General features: G+C 38.1%; 2 protein-coding genes across 2 annotated transcripts in view; one reads left to right on the top strand and one right to left on the bottom strand.

Annotated features, from left to right (window-relative positions):
• The window catches only part of LOC133640688 (zinc finger protein 771-like), a 12,678-nt gene extending 1,769 nt beyond the window's left edge, over nt 1–10,909 (top strand). The window contains exons 2-3 of the mRNA XM_062034250.1: nt 5,254–5,436; nt 8,792–10,909. Of these exons, the coding sequence (XP_061890234.1) occupies nt 5,254–5,436; nt 8,792–9,813 (1,205 nt within the window). The 3' untranslated portion in view covers nt 9,814–10,909. The remainder of the gene's footprint in view (nt 1–5,253; nt 5,437–8,791) is intronic.
• A 5,364-nt stretch (nt 10,910–16,273) lies between these two features.
• LOC133640868 (zinc finger protein 568-like) overlaps nt 16,274–22,500 on the bottom strand; it is a 33,818-nt gene continuing 27,591 nt past the window's right edge. Inside the window, exon 6 of the mRNA XM_062034551.1 lies at nt 16,274–18,346. Within this exon, the coding sequence (XP_061890535.1) occupies nt 16,902–18,346 (1,445 nt within the window). The 3' untranslated portion in view covers nt 16,274–16,901. The remainder of the gene's footprint in view (nt 18,347–22,500) is intronic.

The raw sequence follows: 22,500 nt of genomic DNA, 5'->3' as shown, positions 1-22,500 counted from the left end.
CATTATTTACAATCAGGGGTGTGGAGAGGGGGGGGGGTAGGATATGGACATCAAGTAGTGGACATAAAGAGAGAGAGAGAGAGAGAGAGAGAGAGATCAGAAGGCATAAGAAAAAGTATCTGCTTTTGATTGTTTACATTTGATTATTAGCAATCCGGGGAGGGTGTTAGTTTAGGGTTGTAGCTGCCTGGAGGTGAACTTTTATTGTGGTTTTGAAGGAGGATAGAGATGCCCTTTCTTTTATACCTGTTGGGAGCGCATTCCACATTGATGTGGCATAGAAAGAGAATGAGTTAAAACATTTGTTAGTTCTGAATCTGGGTTTAACGTGGTTAGTGGAGCTCCCCCTGGTGTTGTGGTTATGGCGGTCATTTACGTTAAGGAAGTAGTTTGACATGTACTTCGGTATCAGGGAGGTGTAGCGGATTTTATAGACTAGGCCTGATCTCTCATATCCAGACATTTATAATTACCTCGTCGATTCACCATCTCCGTACACTAGAAAGGACCTTAAGGCATACAAGAGTCTGGATGCCTACAAGTATTTTACAGCAGGTTTTGTGCATGATGGGCTGATATGGCAGATTCCAAACAAGAATCGATTTCTTCTCATGACCAAGGTAAGGAAAAAGCACACACAGAAGAGCCTACTGTCTGTTTACAAATCCGCGTGGCAGAAACAGTGTGATTGTGGTGAGTAGTTTGTTTACATACCTGATACGAAGTGTTCATTGCATATCCTTGTGTAAATCGTACGTTTCCATCGTTCACGACAAATCGCCGCGATCCATTTATCGCGTTTTTTGATGTTTGCCGGGAATCTGTAGAAGCTAAGATTTGGTTTATCGCCTCGTCTATTGCTACATCCAACAGCACAGCAGGTTTCCGGCATTTCCAAGCTCAAATAGCAGCAGATCTAACAAGAAAGCGTGTGTGAGCAAGATGGCCGCCAAGCTAATGGGCGTGGCTGATGACGTCAGCTGCAAAGCCTCTATAAGAATAAACATTTCTTCAGAATTACTCGAGAGGTACCGTATTTTCCGCACTATAAGGCGCACCGGATTATAAGGCGCACCTTCAATGAATGGCCTATTTTAAAACTTTGTTCATATATAAGGCGCACCGCATTATAAGGCGCATAGAATAGACGCTACAGTAGAGGCTGGGGTTACGTTATGCATCCATTAGATGGAGCTCCGCTAAAGGGAATGTCAACAAATCAAATAGTGATTGTTCTGACACTTCTACTTGCTGCTCTCTGTTCAACAACCCACTGTTCCAGTTTGTCCTCCCAACTGTAGCCATCTCGCTTTGTTCCCTCGGAAACTCTGTTTAGTCTTCTTTACTTGGCGCAGGTCATCATGTTGCTTCCTCCAGTTCCGCACCATTGATTCGTTAATGTTCAATTCTCTCGCTGCTGCTCTATTCCCGTGTTCTACTGCGTGACTGATCGCCTTGAGTTTAAACTCTGCGTCGTAAGCGTGTCTCTTAATAGGAGCCATTTTTGGGTCTTTACATGGAGTTTAGGTCTCGCAACTACGGTAAGCAGCCGCCGACTTCATTTTACCGTTTATACCATATATATATATATATATATATATATATATATATATATATATATATATATATATATATATATATATATATATATATATATATATATATATATATATATATATATATATATATATATATATATATATATATCATACCGTTGCGAGACCTGCTGTGGCTCAATATTGGTCCATATATAAGGCGCACCGGATTATAAGGCGCACTGTCAGCTTTTGAGGAAATTGGAGGTTTTTAGGTGCGCCTTATAGTGCGGAAAATACGGTAATCAAGAAGGGCGGGAGAGTGCAAGATTTTACGAGAAAAGCATGAATGCAGGAGTTTGCAGTGATCACTTTTGTTAAAGGTTTGTTTGACCTACTTTTAACGGCTATTTCCCATTTAAGTGTTATCTTGATATTGTCTGAATTTCTTAAACACGTTTTTCCTACGAGTGTTTCAAAAAGCACCAACTCGGCGCGTTAAAAGAAAGCAAATGTGAGCAAAACCTAAAATAGTTTAACTTTTACCAAAGGCAACAATCATAAATAAACATTTCAGCACATACACAATGTTGACATCTATAGTTATATTTTGATAAACAGTCAGAAATGAATCTTTCAGCACATACACAATGTTGACATCTATAGTTATATTTTGATAAACAATTATAAATGAATCTTTCAGCACATACACAATGTTGACATCTATAGTTATATTTTGATAAACAATTATAAATGAATCTTTCAGCACATACACAATGTTGACATCTATAGTTATATTTTGATAAACAATTATAAATTAATCTTTCAGCACATACACAATGTTGACATCTATAGTTACACTACCGTTCAAAAGTTTGGGGTCACATTGAAATGTCCTTATTTTTGAAGGAAAAGCACTTTAAACTAGTCTTAACTTTAAAGAAATACACTCTATACATTGCTAATGTGGTAAATGACTATTCTAGCTGCAAATGTCTGTTTTTTGGTGCAATATCTACATAGGTGTATAGAGGCCCATTTCCAGCAACTATCACTCCGGTGTTCTAATGGTACAATGTGTTTGCTCATTGGCTCAGAAGGCTAATTGATGATTAGAAAACCCTTGTGCAATCATGTTCACACATCTGAAAACAGTTTAGCTCGTTACAGAAGCTACAAAACTGACCTTCCTTTGAGCAGATTGAGTTTCTGGAGCATCACATTTGGGGGGTCAATTAAACGCTCAAAATGGCCAGAAAAAGAGAACTTTCATCTGAAACTCGACAGTCTATTCTTGTTCTTAGGCTATTCCACAAAATTGTTTGGGTGACCCCAAACTTTTGAACGGTAGTGTATATTTTGATGAAGACGGGGGGGACATGGCAGTCGTGAACAGCGCATGCAACAGCGACAAACATGGCAGTAGAGGAAAAAGTTAATCATGAAATGCAAACTTACCCGAGCAAAAACGATGCGTGATTTATCCGGGAGAGACTTGATACTAATGTCCTTGACCCAGCCACACACAAAGAAGTTGTAGACCTCCATGCTTTTACAAGTTTTGTCGTGTAGAATGATGTCTGGGGCACAATAGTTCGATATTTCTGGTAAGGCGACTGATGTATAATCCTTGATATCACTCGATAAAGTACAGGGATGTATTCCATTGCATAGTTGGATTTTTTTCCTCGTATGTGCTTTTTGCAGAAAGATTTAAGCCTCTTTTGTAGTCATATAGTCTGCACGCTGCTTGCTGTACAACAGCCATCCTGGCTTGGTTGACCACCCCTGGTTTTCACTTCCGGGAAGAAGTCACGTGATGGAATACAAGCAATACAGAAAAAATGCTATACACTTTACACCAGTGAGTGTAAAGTTAGAAATGCCACGATCAATGCTGGCTCGTACTTCTAAAGGCTTTTAGAATTGCGAATTTTCCGAACCTGTTTTTTTACTCACTGTATCACTGTGGAAGTAATTTTAGTGGCTGTGACAAAAGGAAGTCTTTCCTGTGTTTTTATTGGTTGTTGAGCCACACACTTTTAACACACATGAGAACACAAATAATCTAATTGTGTTAACAGTCCATCCATACATACATTTTCTACCGCTTATTCCCTTTGGGGTCGCGGGGGGCGCTGGAGCCTATCTCAGCTACAATCGGGCGGAAGGCGGGGTACACCCTGGACAAGTCTCCACCTCATCACAGGGCCAACACAGATAGACAGACAACATTCACACTCTCATTCACACACTAGGGACCATTTAGTGTTGCCAATCAACCTATCCCCAGGTGCATGTCTTTGGAGGTGGGAGGAAGCCGGAGTAACAGTGTCAGTCAAAAAACATTTCTCTTCTCTCTTAAAGGCCTACTGAAATGAATTTTTTTTATTTAAACAGGGATAGCAGATCCATTCTATGTGTCATACTTGATCATGTCGCGATATTGCCATATTTTTGCTGAAAGGATTTAGTAGAGAACAACGACGATAAAGTTCGCAACTTTTGGTCTCTGATAAAAAAAAGCCTTGCCCCTACCGGAAGTAGCGTGACGTAGTCGGTTGTTCGCTTCCTCATATTTTCCTATTGTTTTTAATGCAGCTAGAGCGATTCGGGCCGAGAAAGCGACGATTACCCCATTAATTTGAGCGAGGATGAAAAATTTGTGGATGAGGAACATTAGAGTGACGGACTAGAATGCAGTGCAAACATACCTTTTTTCCCTCTGACCGTAACTTAGGTACAAGCTGGCTCATTGGATTCCACACTCTCTCCTTTTTCTATTGTGGATCACGGATTTGTATTTTAAACCACCTCAGATACTATATCCTCTTGAAAATGAGAGTCGAGAACGCGAAAGGGACATTCACAGTGACTTTTATCTCCACGACAATACATCGGCGAAGCTCTTTAGCTACTGAGCTAACGTGATAGCATCTGGCTCAAAAGCAGATAAAAACTAAATAAATAAACCCCTGACTGGAAGGATAGACAGAAGATCAACAATACTATTAAACTATGTACATGTAACTACACAGTTAATAATTCTCAGCCTGGCAAAGCTTAACAATGCTGTTGCTAACGACGCGGAAGCTAACTTAGCAACCGGACCTCACAGAGCTATGATTAAACACTAGCGCTCCACCTACGCCAGCCAGCCCTCATCTGCTCATCAACACCCGTGCTCACCTGCGTTCCAGCGATCGACGGTGCGACGAAGGACTTCACCCGATCACAGATGCGGTCGGCGAGACGGAGGAAGTTAAGGTGAGTTCAGCGGCTAACACGTCTGCTATCCATCTCTGTCTTCCTGGTTGTGTTGCTGTAGTGCGCCGCTAATACACCGATCCCACCTACAACTTTCTTCTTTGCAGTCTCCATTGTTCATTAAACAAATTGCAAAAGATTCACCAACACAGATGTCCAGAATACTGTGGAATTATGAAATGAAAACAGAGCTTTTTTGTATTGGATTCAATGGGTCCGAATACTTCCGTATCAACCGTTAATGTCACGCGCATACGTCATCATACATAGACGTTTTCAAGCGGAAGTGTGGCGGGAAATTTAAAATTGCACTTTATAAGTTAACCCGGCCGTATTGGCATGTGTTGCAATGTTAAGATTTCATCATTGATATATAAACTATCAGACTGCGTGGTCGGTAGTAGTGGCTTTCAGTAGGCCTTTAATCTTTAGTTACTTATTTACCCAACAGACGTCCAGCAGCCCCCCCACATTAAAGAGGAAGAGGAGGAAGTGTGGATCACTCAGGAGGAAGAGTGTCTTCTAGGGCAGGAGGAGGCTGATCTCACCAAGTTTCCACTGACTGTTGTCTCTGTGAAGACTGAAGAGCATGAAGACAAACCACCTGAGTCCTCACAGCTTCATCACAGTCCAAGTAAGCACAACATCCACATATCATTTTATTCTCAGGGCATTCAGTCCATCACAACTGGACTGTTCACTTTGTCTTAGAAGACGTTTGGCCTCTCATCCAAGTAGTCTTCATCAGTTCATGCTCATAGACTTCAAGTCGTACATCTAATCATTTCAATTTAAGGCCTTAGGATGTCTTAAATTCTATTGAAATATCTTCCTTGAAAGGCCTCAAAAGACAGTGTGGAGGACAGCGTTTGTAAACATTGTGACGAAAGGGAATGGAAAAATAATGAAAAAGTGGAAAATCCTGGACAAGTCCGTGTCAAATGATGCTAAAACACCTACTGTACATTATACATTGTACTTGGTATCGTTACTATCGATATTGGTATCATTCTGCCCATCTTTGTTTACATTTAAGAGCTTTAGCTTAGCAGTTAGCATATCCTTCTACAGTGTGGGGTTGAGCATGTTTAGCTAGTCCTTGTCCTCCAGTGATACTTGTAATAGACTTAGCCTCTTTGCCGCCATGGAGGCGAGGATTGCTGACTTAGAAGTGGCATTGCAAACATACATATACACACACTGTACATATACATTCACTGTACAAACACATATACACACACTGTACATATACATTCACTGTACAAACATACATATACACATACTGTACATATATACATACTGTACATATACATTCACTGTACAAACATACATATACACATACTGTACATGTACATTCACTGTACAAACATATGTACACACATACTGTACATACACATTCACTGTACAAACATACATATACACATACTGTACATATACATTCACTGTACAAACATACATATACACATACTGTACATATACATTCACTGTACAAACATACATATACACATACTGTACATATACATTCACTGTACAAACATACATATACACATACTGTACATATACATTCACTGTACAAACATACGTTTCTGTTTATACCAAACCAATGCTATTCAGATAATAATTACTGCATAACATAAGTTTCTTTCCGTACTTGAATAAGAATAACTGACCAACGTACCTAAATGTTACACAGACCGCGTAACTTCCTAGCACTAAACCTGCGGAGAATAGTTATTTTCAGGTTTCTCCATGTTTACATTTTCACGCTTTCCTATATTTTCTTACACTTTATTAAGGATTTCTTACATATTCCTTATTTTTGCGCCTTAATTTTTTAGAGGTTAGTGTTACCTTTTCAATGGGATTTTACAACATTGATTGTTTTCCATAGTTGTGTTGACATTTTCTCTACTTTCTGCCTTGATAGCTGTGGTTCCTATATTCGATAGGTCATGAAAAATATTAATAATTATCGATATATATATATATATATATATATATATATATATATATATATATATATATATATATATATATATATATATATATATATATATATATATATATATATATATATATATATATTATAATTGTGACCAAAAATAGAATAATTCGATGATTTAGAACAGTGATCCATCTAATGCTACGCCAAAGAATCACTTGATTAAAGTACAGTGTTTTACTTTTCTATATTCAAATACAGTGTTATTGTTCAAACTGTGTGTAATGGGACCTCGGTCAAAAATTAGGGATGTCCGATAATGGCTTTTTGCCGATATCCGATCAGCCGATATTGTCCAACTCTTTAATTACCGATACCGATATCAACCGATACCGATATCAACCGATATATACAGTGGTGGGATTAACACATTATTATGCCTAATTTGGACAACCAGGTATAGTGAAGATAAGGTACTTTTTAAAAAAATGAATCAAATAAAATAAGATAAATAAATTTAAAAAAAATTATTGAATAAAAAAAGAAAGTAAAACAATATAAAAACAGTTACATTGAAACTAGTAATTAATGAAAATTTGTAAAATTAACTGTTAAAGGTTAGTATTATTAGTGGAGCAGCAGCACGCACAATCATGTGTGCTTACGGACTGTATCCCTTGCGGACTGTATTGATATATATTGATATATTATGTAGGAACCAGAATATTAATAACAGAAAGAAACAACCCTTTTGTGTGAATGAGTGTGAATGAGTGTAAATGGGGGAGGGAGGTTTTTTGGGTTGGTGCACTAATTGTAAGTGTATCTTGTGTTTTTTATGTGGATTTAATAAAAAAAACCCCAAAAAACGATACTGATAATAAAAAAAACGATACCGATCATTTCCGATATTACATTTTAACGCATTTATCGGCCGATAATATCGGCAGACCGATATTATCGGACATCTCTAGTTAGTATTATTAGTGGAGCAGCAGCACGCACAATCATGTGTGCTTACGGACTGTATCCCTTGCGGACTGTATTGATATATATTGATATATAATGTAGGAACCAGAATATTAATAACAGAAAGAAACAACCCCTTTGTGCGAATGAGTGTAAATGAGTGTAAATGGGGGAGGGAGGTTTTTTGGGTTGGTGCACTAATTGTAAGTGTATCTTGTGTTTTTTATGTGGATTTAATATAAAAAAAATAAATAAAAAAAAAATTAAAAAAAAACGATACTGATAATAAAAAAAACGATACCGATAATTTCCGATATTACATTTTAACGCATTTATCGGCCGATAATATCGGCAGACCGATATTATCGGCCATCTCTATCAAAAAGGATTGAAAATACTTGCTAAATAAAACCAATGTGTTTTTAATGAATACTTAGGCCTACTACGCTACTGTATTTTGTGTCATTATGACGGTACCGGGAGAGCTTGGAGAGGTTGTACTTGGTGGAAAAAGTTCAAGAACCACTCATTTAGAAAATATGAAGTGTCAGCATTGGTATGACCAATACTGCCCCTGTAATTACTTGGTATTGGATCGATACTCAAATTTGTAGTATCGCCCAAAACTAATGTAAAGTATCCAAACAACAGAAGATTAAGTGCTTATTACATTTTAACAGACGTGTAGATAGGAACATGTTACAACAGAACGTAACCAGGTTTTAACAGTAAAATGAACAAATAGATTACTAAAAGAAAATAATACAACTGGGAATAATGTTGTAATATGTTACTGCATATGTCAACAACTCAATTAGGAGCCTTTGTAACCTGTTTTAAAATTGTTCTATTATCACTTCTATATTTAATATATCGCAATATAAATTTTAGGCCATATCGCCCATCCCTTGGTTTTCTTTTCCTGTGTATAATGTTATAAAGAGTGGCGTGTTTGTCCCCCACAGTTCATACAACAACTTGGTTTTCCTTAGTACATGTAAACGTACTGAATGACCTAATGTGACTGAGCAAAGCTGGACGTTTCAAACGCACATGTTTGTCTTCTTGTGTCCTGCAGATGTCTGTCAGGAACATCATCTCCCTGAGCAACAGGAGCGGAGCTTCAAGATGGAGCAGGAGGAGCCACAGCCCCCCTACGTTAAAGAGGAAGACGAGGCGCCACAGACCCCTCAGCTTAAAATGGAAGAGGAGGAACACAGCATCAGTCAGGAGGGAGAGCATCTTGAATGGTTGGAGGAGTTCCCAGTGACTGGTGTCCCTGTGAAGAGTGAAGATGATGAGGTCAAAGGTGAAAGTGAGGAGAGGAGAGAGGCGGAGCCTCCAAGCAGCAGCTCAACAGAAGCTGATGGAGACCACTGTGGAGGATCACAAGCAGACAAGCTCTTAGCTCCACTATCAGATAGTGAGGACACAACGTCACACTCTCCTGACACTGATGATGAAGACTCTAAAGATGATAAGACATGTCACACTGACAACACACACCTGACATGTTCTCTCTGCGACAAAACTTTCAGTTACCGTTCTTGTCTGAAAACACACATGAGAGCGCACACCGGAGAAAAACCTTATTCCTGCTCAGAATGTGGTAAATGTTTTGCACGAAAACATGTGTTGAAAGAACACACGCAAATACACACCGGAGAAAAACCTTTTTCCTGCTTAGTATGTGGTAAAAGTTTTGTACAAAGACACAATTTGAAAGTACACATGAGAATACACACCGGGGAAAACCTTTTTACCTGTTCAGTCTGTGGTAAAGACTTTGTGCAGAGACAGTATTTGAAAGTACACATGAGAATGCACACCGGAGAAAAACCTTTTCCGTGCTCAATCTGCGGTAAAGGTTTTGTAACGAGGCAAAATTTGAAAGTGCACATGAGGATACACACCGGTGAAAAACCGTATTCCTGTTCAAACTGCAACAAAGGCTTTTGTGACCGGTCAACACTCGTCAGACACATGAGAACACACACCGGAGAGAAAGTGTTGAGTTGCGATCTTTGTGGTGAAAGATTCTCTTATAAGTACCAGTGTAAGAAACACAAGTGTGCAGGTGAGAACAGCAGCAGCAAATGAAGATGCAGGATTTTAAATTAACTGTACAAAATATATATATATTTATATAACTTTGACTTTTTATCGACATCAGCACACATAACATGTGTGACATCATCGTTGTGTGCGTAACACAATTTACTTAATATCCTTTTACTATTTGTAGATTTGATGTTGTTAGGGATGTAACAGTATCAAAATCTCACGGTTAGATATCACGGTATTAAGGCCATGGTACAATACTATTGTGGTATATGTCCAAAAAAAAAAAAAAGACTTAAAAATGATAAATTGTGTAAAATGAAGAAGCAGGAATGTTTAATAAAAAAAAAACACTTATTGTAATAGAACACAAACATAATGCTTAAAGGTTCTAATCATATTTATTACTACAAACAAGTATTTTTAAGTGCAAATAATTGTGCAGGAATATCCACAGTTTCAAGCAAATATTTAAAAACATTACATTTGCGTGTCTTTAAAGTGACAATGTACACCTCCAGTGCAAAACACTAATGTTCACTTTAGTGTCTTTGAACTTTTACTTGATGAGGAGCAGTGTCCTCCACAGTGGACATGTTAATTGCAGTCTGGAATATGCTGTTTCTCAGAAAAGTTAACTAACAATCTAACTTTTAGTAATGTAAATACCTCACAAACTGATGTGTGTGAGCAGACGCAGAACGCAGACTTTCTTACCTCCGCCAAAGAGGTTATGTTTTCTGTTTGTTAGCAACATAACACAAAGAGACCGATTCTGATTAAATGTCCTAAAAAAAACTATTCATCTTACCTACTACGTACACACTTCACTTCCTGCCTATGACGCCCCTACTTGGCCACTCCCGCGCTGCGCAGAGGATTCTGGGAGATGTAGTTTATTTCAGAGTGCAAAGGAACAAAAATCCACTCACCAAGTTTTGATACCGTCACACATTTATTCTAATTGTAAATGATTCCATGGATAAACTCCATTATGAGATATACACATTTGTTCATACCTTTACTCTCATAAATCCCTCTTAGTTCATACTTACTGGTTCACATTTGAAACATCTTCTGGACCACCTTTAGAAGCATATTACACTCTTTTGTAATATACATATTATTTTGTGACTGATTTATATGTATGTCCTTTTTGCAATAAGCAATGTATGCTTCAGCAAAAGTTGGGTACAATAAATGTATAGTTAATATTTGTTGAGTTTGTATTTTGTTATGGGCCTGCTGCAATGCAAGCGCCCATATTATTATTGCTCATACTTCAAACTTAATCATTATTATGGGCCTGCTTGCATTGCAAGCGCCCATGTTATTATTGCTCATACTTCAAACTTAATCATCATTATGGGCCTGCTTGCATTGCGAGCACCCATATTATTATTGCTCATACTTCAAACTTTATCATTATTATGGGCCTGCTTGCATTGCAAGCGCCCATATTATTATTGCTCATACTTCAAACTTAATCATTATTATGGGCCTGCTTGCATTGCAAGCGCCCATGTTATTATTGCTCATACTTCAAACTTAATCATTATTATGGGCCTGCTTGCATTGCGAGCACCCATATTATTTTTGCTCATACTTCAAACTTTATCATTATTATGGGCCTGCTGCAATGCAAGCGCCCATTCACATGCTGTTAAGCAGCAGTGAATGGGCGCTTGCAATACAAGCAGCCCATATTATTATTGCTCATACCTCAAACTTTACTATTATAGTTCCGCACATTTCTCTTACGATTAATGCGAGACGGATCGGCCAACGAACCCCCACATATGTTATACGGTCGGAAAGGTCTCGGTCGCACCGATGGCGGACCTTTTAGTTGGGAACATTTCGTGTTACCATGGCGACGCTATTCACAAGTAAAATAAAAAAATAGACAGGTTCTCAATTAAATATGTCATTGGGGCCCAAAATCTCCCCCTGAAGAAAACCAGGGGTAGTTGAGTGATTAAAGCATCTTGCTCCCAATCAAAGAGAGCTGGGTTCAAATCCCAGTCAGCTTGATCAGTAAATTACCACAGCTCCAGAGTTTTGGTTCACCTCCATCGTAGTTTACTAAGACGGGTCCTCGATTATATTTGTCATTGGGGCCTGGAATCTAGGTCCGTGAGAGGCAGGATAGCTGAGTGGTTAACACCGTTGGCCACCAAGCAAGGGGTACTGAGTTCTAATCCCAGTAAAGGGTTAGTGTTTTGTTTCACTATCATTGTGATTTAGTGAGACAGCTTCTCAATTAAATATGTCATTGGGGCCCGAAATCTTGGCTCCAGAAAACTAGGGATAGCTGAGTGGTTAAAGCAGCAATCTCCCATTCAAAAAGGACTGGGTTCAAATTCCAGTCAGGTCACACAGTAACTAGGAAAGGTCCAGCCAGAGGAATTAATCTTTTATATGGTAGTTTACTGAGACAGGTTCTCAATTAAATATGTCATTGGGGCCCGAAATCTCGCTTTAAGAACACCAAGAAAAGGCTCAATGGTTAAAGCAGCTACCTCGCAATCAAAGGGGACTGTGTTCAAATCCCAGTCCGATCGATCGGAAACTAGGAAAGGTGCAGCGGGAGGAGTTAAAGTTTTGTATAATAGTTTACTGAGACAGGTTCTCAATTAAATATGTCATTGGGGCCCAAAATCTAGGCTCCAACAGACCGTGGATAGCTGAATGGTTAAACAGCTAGCTCCCAATCAAAGGGCTCTGGGTTCATTCCCAGGCAGGTTGATCGGCTTGCCAAGCCAAAGTATGCAGGAGTGGGGACGCCGGACAGTGTGGGGGTGTTTCACCTCCCCCACACAGAGTAAAGCTAAGTGGTCGCTGGTTAATTAACTCATAGTTAAAAAGGTAAGTATGGGTAATACCAAATAGTCGATAGTCCAAAAGTCAAGGGTTAGCTCCTCCTGATGTGCTGAGGCTAAAGTTGGTAAGTGTACCATCGTAATTCCTAGGCTGGATGGGCAGGAACATGGATAATTAATCATTGTGGGCGTTGATCAATCAGCTCTCCTAGGTCTGACTAATTGCAATTGGGTAACAAAAAAAAAGAGAAACAATTCTAGTTGGATAATGAATAAACCAAATAGAAAAAACAAATGGGAAACAATGAATAAAGGACAAGAATGAATAGAAGTAAAGTAACAATGGTGGAATAACTAAAGGAAGGCTACTATCTAATTTTTGGTAATTATTCTAAAAAAAAGATGTTTTTCATATTTGTTTTTATCAACCTTATTTTTTGAATTATCAAATTATTAATTTTTAATTATGTCAATTAGTCTAGACCCAGGAGAGCTGATTGGTCAAATGCCTACAATGATTAATTATCCATGTTCCTATTCCCGCCCATCCCAGCCTAGGAATTAGGATGGTACACTTACCAACTTTAGCCTCGGCACACAGGAGGAGCTAACCCCCGAGGTTATCGACTACTATAGACTATTTGTTATTATTACCCGTACTTACCTTTTTAACTATAAGTTAATTAACCAGCTACCACTTAGCTTTACTCTGTGTGGGGGAGGTGAAACACCCCCACACTGTCCGGCGCCCCCACTCCTGCATACTTTGGCTTGGCAAGCCGATCGACCTGGCTGGGATTGAACACAGAACCCTTTGATTGGGAGCTAGCTGTTTAACCAATCAGCTATCCGCGGTCTGCTGAGACTAGATTTCGGGCCCCAATGACATATTTAATTGAGAACCTGTCTCAGTAAACTATGATATAAAACTTTAACTCCTGCCACTTGAGGTTTCCAAGTTACCGATCGATCTGACTGGGATTTGAACCTAGTCCTCTTTGATTGGGATCGAGCTGCTTTAACCCCTTTAGCTATCATTGGTGTCCTTAAAGGGAGATTTCGGGCCCCAATGACATATTTAATTGAGAACCTGTCTCAGTAAACTATGATATAAAACTTTAACTTCTCCCACTGGAGCTTCCCTAGTTACAGCTCAACCTGACTGGGAAATGAACCCAGTAACCCTTCATTACAAGTTATTGGTGTTAACCACTGAGCTACCTTGGGTCTTCTTAAGGACAGATTTCGGGCCCCAATGACATATTTAATCGTGAACCTGTCTCTGTAAACTATGATCGAGATGCGATAAAATACTAGTAACACTTCCAAGTGGAGTTTTGTAAGTCACCTATCAGTCCATCAGGGGGTTCGAACCCAGAAGCACTTGTTGGGGTAGGCAACGGCTTTAACCACTCACCTATCCTGGGTCTTCTTGAGAGAAGATTCCGGGAATCAATGACAAATATAATTAGGGAACCCTGTTTCAGTTAAACTACAACGGAGGTGAAACCAAACTGAATACCAATCCACCCAACTGGGATTCAAACCCAGATATGTCACCTTGATGCCTCCAGCCAGAGTGCTGTAAGTTACACATCGACCCGACTGGGATACGAACACAGCACCCTACATTCCGAGTCAACCGTTTTAACCACTGAAGATTTTGTTCCAAACACAAATGTAATCAACGACTCCTGGCTCAATTACGTATGATGGAGTTGGAACAAAACACTGCCAACCACAGTGGGATTCAAACCTAGCACCCTTTCATCTGAGTCAACAGTTTTAAATACTGGGCTAACCTGGGTCTTGGGAAGAGAAGATGTTGTTCCATACACAAAGGTAAATGAGGACATCTTGCTCAGTAAAGTATGATGGAGGTGGAACAAAATACTGTCAACCAGACTGGGATTCAAACCCAGCACCCTTCATTCTAAGTCAACAGTCTTAACCACTGAGCTATTCTGGGTCTTGTGAAGGCAGAGTGTGTCAGAGAGGGTGTAGATCTATAGTTATATTTTAATAAAGACGCTACTCATAAACGGCGCGTGCAACAACAACAACAAACACGGCAGTAAATGCGAAGTGAAATCACGAAATGCAACCTTACCCCAGCAAAAACGAGGCATATTTATCCGGGAGAGTCTTGATACCAGGTTTCTTGACCCAGCCACACACAAATAAATTGTAGACCTCCATGCTAGTTTTGTCATGTAGAATGATATCTGGAGCACTAGATAGTTCGACATGTCTGGGTACATAATCCTTGATATCACTCGACAAATCTATCTTTTTTGATAAAAGTATAGGGGTAAATCCCATTGCATAGTTCGATTTTTTTGCTTGTATCTGCTTTTGGTGGTAAGATCTAGGCCCCTTGCATACGCAGATAGTGCGCGCTCTGTTTGCTGCGCGGTAGCCATGTTGGTTTTGGTGGCCCACCACTTCACTTAAATCCGTATAAAAGTCACATGACTGAATAGAACCTATACGGACCACTGGTTAAGAAACACTGGTCGAGGATAGGACGGCACTTTATTGTCATTGCACGTATAAAGTACAACAAAATTACATTTTCAGCACAGACCCTTTCAAGAGCAGACATGCATTGTGCAGGGAAGACCGAACAGGAATGCTGGTGGGTGCCCCGTAAAGGTGGGAAAATGGTAAACATAGGGGCGGGGGAAGAAGAGAAAAAAGCAAGTCCCAAGCTAAACTCCAAGTGGGGTGGTTGTGTTTAGCTAGAGACCAGAATAAGCCTCTATAGCAAAGCATATATACATACAGTAGTAGGGCATACAACTCAAGACTTGCATGAGGGGGAAGGGTACGGGCATGCCAGCTGTTAGGGGTGCTGCTCCGTTTTCCATCAAACCATGTGGGGTGAAGCGTCAAAGGCAAGGCATGTATTTTACGTGGATACATATGTGTATATAAGCCTGCAGAGTGTCTCTGTTCTTTAGGAGAGTCTCGGAGCAACGACCAGGCCAGTTCACTAGCAGCCAGGGGAAAAAAACTATCCAGATTAGAATGTTTGTGTTTGAGAAAGCCTATAAAACACATTTAAACATTACACTCAAATTGTCTATGTCCAGGTTTTCAAATTCATCATACTTCGTCATGCAGAGCAGAAGGCGTCCCCGAGATGTTGTCAAGTTTGCGATTTAGTCCAAACTCGGAGTTCTGCCCGCATCCTCCAATCATTTATGGCAGCTTCGGGGTACTTCGAACGGCTGCCAGTGTCTTCCAATTTGTCGACACTTACTCCTGTTGTCATGGCGTCAAATAGGTAGACATCTTCAACAGCCTTGACAGAAAAGGTCGCCAGAAAAGCGACACTTCTCATCTCCCAAGAGTCCGTCGTGCGTCCAGCAACAGCTGGTCGGTCTGGAGAGGCAGGTCCCTCCAACCCCGAACCCGAGATCTTGTAAATTTCGTTAAGAGATTTGAAAGATTTGAAAGAGCAATGCAAAAGAGGTTAGGAGAATGTTAAGACAAAACCAAGAAGCAGGCGGGAGAGATAAGGGAGATTGAAAGGGAGCGTCTGTTGATGAACTTGTTGATGCCTTTCATTTTGTGTTTTTGGCCTTGAAGAGATGGTGCTCGTCTTCACCTTCGTCCTGTGCATCCTTTCCAGAATAATCTCATATACCCTTTTTATTGCAAAGGGATTTTTTGTATGAAGTGCTCTGACACTAAAAGCACCAAACTTTTCCAAGTACATTGGCTTCCAGCATGCAATATAACAAGTAAAGGCTCAAACCCATTCCAATATTTAAGTTATCTTTAATGGATCGCTGTGAATCATAACTAAAATCACTGTATTCATCAATCAATGTTTATTTATATAGCCCCAAATCACAAGTGTCTCAAAGGGCTGCACAAGCCACAACGACATCCTCGGTACAGAGCCCACATACAGGCAAGGAAAACTCACCCCAGTGGGACTTCGATGTGAATGACTATGAGAAACCTTGGAGAGGACCGCATATGTGGGTAACCCCCCCTAGGGGCGACTGAAAGCAATGGATGTCGAGTGAGTCTGACATAATATTGTGAAAGTCCAGTCCATAGTGGATCTAACATAATAGTGAGAGGTATTCAACATTAAAATCCATCTAATGATTTCTTCTCCCATCTGTACCTAAAAGAAAATAAGGTGGGCTGGCTGGGTCCTAACTGGGTCCAGACTAACATGCTTCGCAATATGGATCGGGGTAAAGTCCGGACTTAAGAAAAAGGCGTGCAGTAGACCTTTAGTGACTCTTTAGAGTTCATCCAAGAAGGACTTCGAATAACGAACATTTATTCGCCATTGTGTGTTCTCATGTGTCTTTGCATATTACTTTTGTTGGAGAATCTTTCGTCGCACACTGAACAACAGAAAGGTTTTTCTCCCGTGTGCGTTCTCATGTGTGACCGCATTGTTCCCCTTTGAGAGAACTTTTTCCCACAGTCCGAGCAATTGAAAGGCTTTTCTCCCGTGTGTGTCCGCACGTGTCGATTCAAGTCACAGGTTCTAACAAAACCTTTTGAACAAACAGAACAACTATAGGGAGCGTCTCCTGTGTGTGTTCTCATGTGTGTTTGCATATCATTTTTGTTAGAGAACCTTTTGCCACACACTGAACAACTGAAAGGTTTTTCTCCCGTGTGTGATCTAATATGTGTTTGCATATTGCGTTTGTTAGAGAATCTTTTACTGCACACTGAACAACTGAAAAGCTTTTCTCCCGTGTGTGTTCTCATGTGTGACAGCATTGTTCCCCGTTGAGAGAACGTTTTGCCGCAGTTTGAGCAATTGAAAGGTTTTTCTCCTGTGTGAGTCCGCATGTGCAGAGTCAACTTAGAGTTCACCACAAAGCCTTTCGCGCACACAGAACAACTGAAAGGTTTTTCTCCCGTGTGCGTGCGCATGTGTGTTTGCATATTGCGTTTGTCAGAGAATCTTTTATCACAAACTGAACAACTGAAAATCTTTTCTCCAGTGTGTGTTTTCATGTGTGACAGCAATGTTCCGCTTTGAGAAAAACGTTTGCCACAGTTTGAGCAAGTGAAGGGTTTTTCTCCTGTGTGCGTTCTCATGTGTGACAGCAATGTTCCACTTTGGGAAAACCTTTTGCCGCAGTTTGAGCAAATAAAAGGTTTTTCTCCGGTGTGCGTCCGCATGTGTCGAGTCAAGTCAGCGTTTATAACAAAGCCTTTCGCACAAACGGTACAATTGTAGGGAGTTTCTCCTGTGTGTGTCCTCATGTGTTTTTGCATATTACTTTTGTTGGAGAATTTTTTATCACATGCTGAACAACTAAAAGGTTTTTCTCCGGAGTGTGATTCCATATTTACATTAACGGGTGACGTAGTGTCGTCACTATCTGATAGTGGAGCTAAGAGCTTGTCTGCTTGTGATCCTCCACAGTGGTCTCCATCAGCTTCTGTTGTCATGTGTTGAGTTGAGCTGCTGCTGGACGATTCCACATCTCTGTCCTCCTCACTTGGACTGTGAAGAAGCTGTGAGGACTCAGGTGGTTTGTCTTCATGGTCTTCAGTCTTCACAGAAATAATAGTCAGTGGAAACTTGGTGAGATCAGCCTCCTCCTGCCCTACAAGACAATCTCCCTCCCGAGTGAGCCACAATTCCTCCTCTTCTTCTTTAAGGTGGGGGGGTTGCGGCTCCTCCTGCTTCAAAGTGGATCTCCCCTCCAGCGACTTGGGAAACAGCTCTTTTTGACGACCAAACAGCTGCAGGAATTCTGCGGAACACAAACAAAACAAATACATTTGAACTCAGACATGTCATATATGAGGGAAGATTAATCACACCTTGAGTATAGAACGATCACTCTGTTCTAAGCTTGCCCAGCTTGTAGGATTAATGTGCACAATTTAAAATCTCCGCCCGCACCTTCTCCTCTTTGTGCCGATAACACGGTGAGCCCGCTAGTCTCGCTACACCATCTAGGACAGAGCTGGGCAAATGTTTGGACTAGGGGGCCACATTGAGAGAAAAACTATGTGTCTGCGGGGCCAATGCGTATGTGTGTATAAATACATTTAGCTGTAAAAATCTGCTGTACAGTTGATTTTCAAGGCAAAAACTGATTTTCAAGGTAAAAACTGATTTTCAAGGTAAAAGTTGATTTTCAAGGCAAAAACTGATTTTCAAGGTAAAAGTTGATTTTCAAGGCAAAAACTTTTACCTTGAAAATCAGTTTTTGCCTTGAAAATCAACTTTTACCTTGAAAATCAGTTTTTACCTTGAAAATCAGTTTTTGCCTTGAAAATCAACTTTTACCTTCAAAATCAGTTTTTACCTTGAAAATCAGTTTTTGCCTTGAAAATCAACTTTTATCTTGAAAATCAGTTTTTGCCTTGAAAATCAACTTTACCTTGAAAATCAGTTTTTACCTTGAAAATCAGTTTTTTGCCTTGAAAATCAGTTTTGCCTTGAAAATCAACTTTTACCTTGAAAATCAGTTTTTACCTTGAAAATCAGTTTTTACCTTGAAAATCAGTTTTTGCCTTGAAAATCAACTTTTACCTTGAAAATCAGTTTTTACCTTGAAAATCAGTTTTTGCCTTGAAAATCAACTGTACAGCAGATTTTTACAGCTAAATGTATTTATACACACATACACATTGGCCCCGCAGACACATAGTTTTTCTCTCAATGTGGCCCCCCTAGTCCCAATATTTGCCCAGCTCTGTCCTAGATGGTGTAGCGAGACTAGCGGGCTCACCGTGTTATCAGCACAAAGAGGAGAAGGTGCGGGCGGAGATATTAAATTGTGCACAGTAATTTTCAAGGCAAAAACTGATTTTCAAGGCAAAAACTGATTTTCAAGGCAAAAACTGATTTTCAAGGTAAAAGTTGATTTTCAAGGCAAAAACAGATTTCCAAGGTAAAAGTTGATTTTCAAGGTAAAAACTGATTTTCAAAGCAAAAGTTTATTTTCAAGGCAAAAACTGATTTTCAAGGCAAAAACTGATTTTCAAGGTAAAAATTGATTTTCAAGGCAAAAACTGATTTTCAAGGTAAAAACTGATTTTCAAGGGATTTTCAAGGTAAAAACTGATTTTCAAGGGATTTTCAAGGTAAAAACTGATTTTCAAGGCAAAAACTGATTTTCAAGGTAAAAACTGATTTTCAAGGCAAAAACTGATTTTCAAAGCAAAAACTGATTTTCAAGGTAAAAACTGATTTTCAAAGCAAAAGTTTATTTTCAAGGCAAAAACTGATTTTCAAAGCAAAAACTGATTTTCAAGGTAAAAACTGATTTTCAAAGCAAAAGTTTATTTTCAAGGCAAAAACGGATTTTCAAGGCAAAAACTGATTTTCAAGGCAAAAACTGATTTTCAAGGTAAAAGTTGATTTTCAAGGGGAAAAATACATTTTCAAGGTATAAGTTGATTTTCAAGGAAAAAACAACTTTTCAAGGAAAAAAAATTTTCAAGGTAAAAGTTGATTTTCAAGGTAAAAGTTGATTTTCAAGGTAAAAACTGATTTTCAAGGTAAAACTGATTTTCAAGGTAAAAACTGATTTTCAAAGCAAAAGTTTATTTTCAAGGCAAAAACTGATTTTCAAGGTAAAAACTGATTTTCAAGGTAAAAACTGATTTTAAAAGCAAAAGTTTATTTTCAAGGCAAAAACTGATTTTCAAAGCAAAAGTTTATTTTCAAGGCAAAAATGGATTTTCAAGGTAAAAAATGATTTTCAAAGTAAAAGTTGATTTTCAAGGAAAAAACTAATTTTCAAGGTAAAAGTTTATATTCAAGGTAAAAGTTGATTTTCAAGGAAAAAACTGATTTTCAAGGTAAAAGTTCATTTTCAAGGAAAAAACGAATTTTCAAGGTAAAAGTTGATTTTAAAGGTAAAAATTTATTTTCAAAGTAAAAACTGATTTTCAAGGTAAAAACTGATTTTCAAGGTAAAAACAGATTTTCAAGGGATTTTCAAGGTAAAAACTGATTTTCAAGGTAAAAACTGATTTTCAAAGCAAAAGTTTGTTTTCAAGGCAAAAACTGATTTTCAAGGGATTTTCAAGGTAAAAACTGATTTTCAAGGTAAAAACTGATTTTCAAGGTAAAAACTGATTTTCAAGGCAAAAGTTTATTTTCAAGGCAAAAACTGATTTTCAAGTGATTTTCAAGTAAAAACTGATTTTCAAGGTAAAAACTGATTTTCAAGGTAAAAACTGATTTTCAAGGGATTTTCAAGGTAAAAACTGATTTTCAAGGTAAAAACTGATTTTCAAGGTAAAAACTGATTTTCAAGGCAAAAGTTTATTTTCAAGGCAAAAACTGATTTTCAAGTGATTTTCAAGGTAAAAACTGATTTTCAAGGTAAAAACTGATTTTCAAGGCAAACACTGATTTTCAAGGTAAAAATTGATTTTCAAGGCAAAAACTGATTTTCAAGGTAAAAACTGATTTTCAAGGGATTTTCAAGGTAAAAACTGATTTTCAAGGGATTTTCAAGGTAAAAACTGATTTTCAAGGCAAAAACTGATTTTCAAGGTAAAAACTGATTTTCAAGGCAAAAACTGATTTTCAAAGCAAAAACTGATTTTCAAGGTAAAAACTGATTTTCAAAGCAAAAGTTTATTTTCAAGGCAAAAACTGATTTTCAAAGCAAAAACTGATTTTCAAGGTAAAAACTGATTTTCAAAGCAAAAGTTTATTTTCAAGGCAAAAACGGATTTTCAAGGCAAAAACTGATTTTCAAGGCAAAAACTGATTTTCAAGGTAAAAGTTGATTTTCAAGGGGAAAAATACATTTTCAAGGTATAAGTTGATTTTCAAGGAAAAAACAACTTTTCAAGGAAAAAAAATTTTCAAGGTAAAAGTTGATTTTCAAGGTAAAAGTTGATTTTCAAGGTAAAAAACTGATTTTCAAGGTAAAACTGATTTTCAAGGTAAAAACTGATTTTCAAAGCAAAAGTTTATTTTCAAGGCAAAAACTGATTTTCAAGGTAAAAACTGATTTTCAAGGTAAAAACTGATTTTAAAAGCAAAAGTTTATTTTCAAGGCAAAAACTGATTTTCAAAGCAAAAGTTTATTTTCAAGGCAAAAATGGATTTTCAAGGTAAAAAATGATTTTCAAAGTAAAAGTTGATTTTCAAGGAAAAAACTAATTTTCAAGGTAAAAGTTTATATTCAAGGTAAAAGTTGATTTTCAAGGAAAAAACTGATTTTCAAGGTAAAAGTTCATTTTCAAGGAAAAAACGAATTTTCAAGGTAAAAGTTGATTTTAAAGGTAAAAATTTATTTTCAAAGTAAAAACTGATTTTCAAGGTAAAAACTGATTTTCAAGGTAAAAACAGATTTTCAAGGGATTTTCAAGGTAAAAACTGATTTTCAAGGTAAAAACTGATTTTCAAAGCAAAAGTTTGTTTTCAAGGCAAAAACTGATTTTCAAGGGATTTTCAAGGTAAAAACTGATTTTCAAGGTAAAAACTGATTTTCAAGGTAAAAACTGATTTTCAAGGCAAAAGTTTATTTTCAAGGCAAAAACTGATTTTCAAGTGATTTTCAAGGTAAAAACTGATTTTCAAGGTAAAAACTGATTTTCAAGGTAAAAACTGATTTTCAAGGGATTTTCAAGGTAAAAACTGATTTCCAAGGTAAAAACTGATTTTCAAAGCAAAATTTTATTTTCAAGGCAAAACTGATTTTCAAGGGATTTTCAAGGTAAAAACTGATTTTCAGAGCAAAAGTTTATTTTCAAGGCAAAAACTGATTTTCAAGGTAAAAACTGATTTTCAAGGGATTTTCAAGGTAAAAATTGATTTTCAAGGCAAAAACTGATTTTCAAGGTAAAAACTGATTTTAAAAGTAAAAGTTGATTTTCAAGGTAAAAACTGATTTTCAAGGTAAAAACTGATTCGCAAGGTAAAAGTTGATTT

The sequence above is a fragment of the Entelurus aequoreus genome, linkage group LG23 (assembly GCF_033978785.1).
Source record: "Entelurus aequoreus isolate RoL-2023_Sb linkage group LG23, RoL_Eaeq_v1.1, whole genome shotgun sequence".
Classification (NCBI taxonomy): Eukaryota; Metazoa; Chordata; class Actinopteri; order Syngnathiformes; family Syngnathidae; genus Entelurus; species Entelurus aequoreus.
This window is presented reverse-complemented; position numbering and strand designations above follow the sequence as displayed.